Consider the following 2,846-nt stretch of genomic DNA (forward strand, 5'->3'; position numbering starts at 1 on the left):
CGGCAACCGATCAGCTGTTCTCGCCGAGGTCAGGAGCTCCGTCTCCAATGTTTACGTCGCGCGATGAGACAAAGGGAATAGAGCGAGCACGCGAGGAAAAACAAGCGTTCGTTTCTCGGCTTCTCGAAGGTTCTTGGAATAACGGCGGTTGTTCCCGAAACAATGCTGGGCTTAAGCGATAATTCTCCTCGCGATTATTCACGGGGGATTACGGTTCGATCGCGAACATTCCGCCCGCCTCGTATGGTGCAACCTACGATGATATTTAATTGATTCTCTAATTTGCGCACGACGCGATAAGGAGATGACGATTTTCGCGATTACTCCTCGCTTCCCGGTGCGTCGCAGTCCGGGAGGACGAGTTTGCTCACAGGCCGTGTGAGTATCGATGCCGCCGTTCGAACTTTGACGACGCGAACCTGTCCGTCGTCGCCCGGGAGTAGCTCCTCAATCCGAGCGAGGGGCCACTTGGTCGGGGGCGTCGTCTCGCTTCTTACGAGGCACAAGCGGCCTGCTCGCACCTCCAGGTCGGCCTTGAGCCATTTCGGGCGATGAGCAAGCGTCTGGAGGTACTCCTTAGACCATCGCGCCCAGAAATGGTCCCGCATCTGCTGGACTTGTTGCCAGCGGGACAAACGAGTCGTTCTCTCCTCCGTCAACGACGGCTCCGGTACGGCGCTGATGGCCGAACCTATGAGGAAGTGGCCGGGAGTGAGCGGGCTGAGGTCCTCAGGGTCGTCTGTCAGGGCCTGCAGGGGACGTAAATTCAGGCACGCCTCTACCTGAGATAATAACGTAGCCATCTTTTCGTAGGTGAGAGTCGCCTCGCCGATCACTCGCCGCAAGTGATGCTTGGTCGACTTGACGGCCGCCTCCCAGATGCCGCCAAAGTTGGGCGCAGCGGGGGGATTGAAGCGCCACGCTATCCTCTCCTCAGCAACGCGCTCGGCGATGCGTCGGCCCTCCTGGCCACTTGCGGAGAATAGATCGCGCAATTGTGCGTCGGCACCGACAAAATTTGTGCCGCGGTCGCTGTACAACGTCTGGCATAGACCTCGGCGGGAAACGAAGCGGCGCAGCGCAGCCAGGAAGGCGTCGGCGGTGTAGTCCGTAGCCACGTCGAGGTGTACCGCTCTAGAACACAGACATACAAATACAACGATAAATGCTTTAGAGGCCCGCTGTCCCCGTCCCTTGGAGGTCCTCAGCCACACCGGCCCGGCGTAGTCGACTCCGGTGTTCAAGAATGGCCGAGCGGGAGTAACCCTTGGACCAGGGAGGCTTCCCATGAGAGGCTGCGGAGAGGCCGCCCGCCATCGCACGCACGTCACGCAACGCCGAATACACCCTTTCACCAATGTACGACCGCGAGGGACCCAGTACTCCTGACGAAGGGCCCCGAGGGTCGTCTGCACTCCTCCGTGCAATGTCCGCCGATGGCACGCCTCCACGATAAGCCTCGTTAATCGTGACGGTCCCGGCAAGATCATAGGGTGCCTAGCGTCATAGACAAGCATGGCGTTCTTGAGTCTACCGCCGACGCGGAGCAGGCCTCGCTCGTCCAGGAAGGGGCTCAGCGAGGCGATGGAACTGCGCGCCGGCAGCGGAGCGTTCTTTCTGAAGGCCGTCGCTTCCCCCCTGAAATGAGTGGATTGAACCAAGCCGATCCAACCCATTATGGCGTCGTTGAGCTCCTCGCGTGTTAGTATGAGCCCAGCGGAGGCATCGGGCTGTTCCCTGTGGGCAGTCCGCCTCACCCGCAGGCACCGCAGCCAACGACGGCACCAAGCCGTCGTCCGCGCCAAGCTCGTCAGGGATGAGTACCTCGTCAGCAGCTCGGGCTCCTCCGTAGCGGCCGCTCCGGCATGTATGTGAGAGCGCCGTTCCGGGAGGTCGACTGGTACTTCGTCGTTCAAGGGAGCGGACCACGGGCCGGTTTTAGTTCGGAGCCACGCCGGGCCCTGCCACCAGAGCGGGTGCTCCACGAGTTCCCTTGGTAAGAGGCCTCGGGACGCGCAGTCGGCGGGGTTTTTACGCCCGGGGACGTGATGCCAATAGGCGTCAGGGAGAGTGAGCTGAATCTCACTCACTCTGTTTGCCACGTATGTCTTCCAGGAAGCAGGGTGACCTCGAATCCAGCCCAGCACTACGGTCGCATCAGTCCACAGATGGGTCGGATCCTCTTCTATCTTGAGGACCCGCCGAGCATGATTGGCGAGTCGGACGAGTAAGGCGGCAGCGTTTAGCTCCAGCCGTGCAAGACTGACCTGCTTCAAAGGAGCGACTTTGGTTTTCGCCGTCACGAGGCTCACGACTACTTCGCCGCTCGAGCTTTCGGTCCGCAGGTAGACCACCGCTGCGTACGCCTTTTCCGAGGCGTCGGCGAATCCGTGCAGTTCGCGCTTAACACCTTCTTGATCGCTCTCCAGCGGGATTGTCCCGATTGCGCACATTACAAATCGGACACGACAATATTTCCCGATCGGCACCGTGTGCAATCGACACCGTGTCCGATCGAGAAATATTGCTGTGTCCGATTTGTAATGTGCGCAATCGGGACTCACTCTCTCCAGCCATCGGGGCACTCGGATCGTATCCAGTAGAGGCAGTCCGGCCTGGAATTCGAGCCATCGTCGGACGTCGGTGTCAGGGAGCTGCGTGTCCCAATCCAATCCCAGCAACCAGGTGGACTGAAACAAGATTTTAGCTAATACGGTAGTGGGGGCGAGCCACCCCAGCGGATCGAATAGCCGAGCGGCTAAAGATAAGACCGACCGCTTCGTAATAGCCTCCAGTTGGGTCAGTTGCGTCGAGTAGGCGAACTGGTCTTCGCGTGGATGCCAACG

The 2,846-nt window shown here is 59.8% G+C and overlaps 1 protein-coding gene across 1 annotated transcript; it reads right to left on the minus strand.

Moving 5' to 3' along the window:
• Positions 1-320: 320 nt before the first annotated feature.
• LOC112461566 lies at positions 321-2,453 on the minus strand. Its single transcript, XM_025026854.1, has one exon. It carries the CDS (start codon positions 2,451-2,453, stop codon positions 321-323), a length of 2,133 nt encoding a protein of 710 aa, XP_024882622.1.
• Between the last annotated feature and the right edge of the window lie 393 nt (positions 2,454-2,846).

Source organism: Temnothorax curvispinosus, unplaced genomic scaffold, assembly GCF_003070985.1.
Source record: "Temnothorax curvispinosus isolate PA1 unplaced genomic scaffold, ASM307098v1 QBEX01001243.1, whole genome shotgun sequence".
NCBI lineage: Eukaryota > Metazoa > Arthropoda > Insecta > Hymenoptera > Formicidae > Temnothorax > Temnothorax curvispinosus.

Coding starts and splice junctions, on each gene's coding strand:
- LOC112461566 (XM_025026854.1), bottom strand. CDS start 2,453: ATGTGCGCAATCGGGACAATCCCGCTGGAGAGCGATCAAGAAGGTGTT.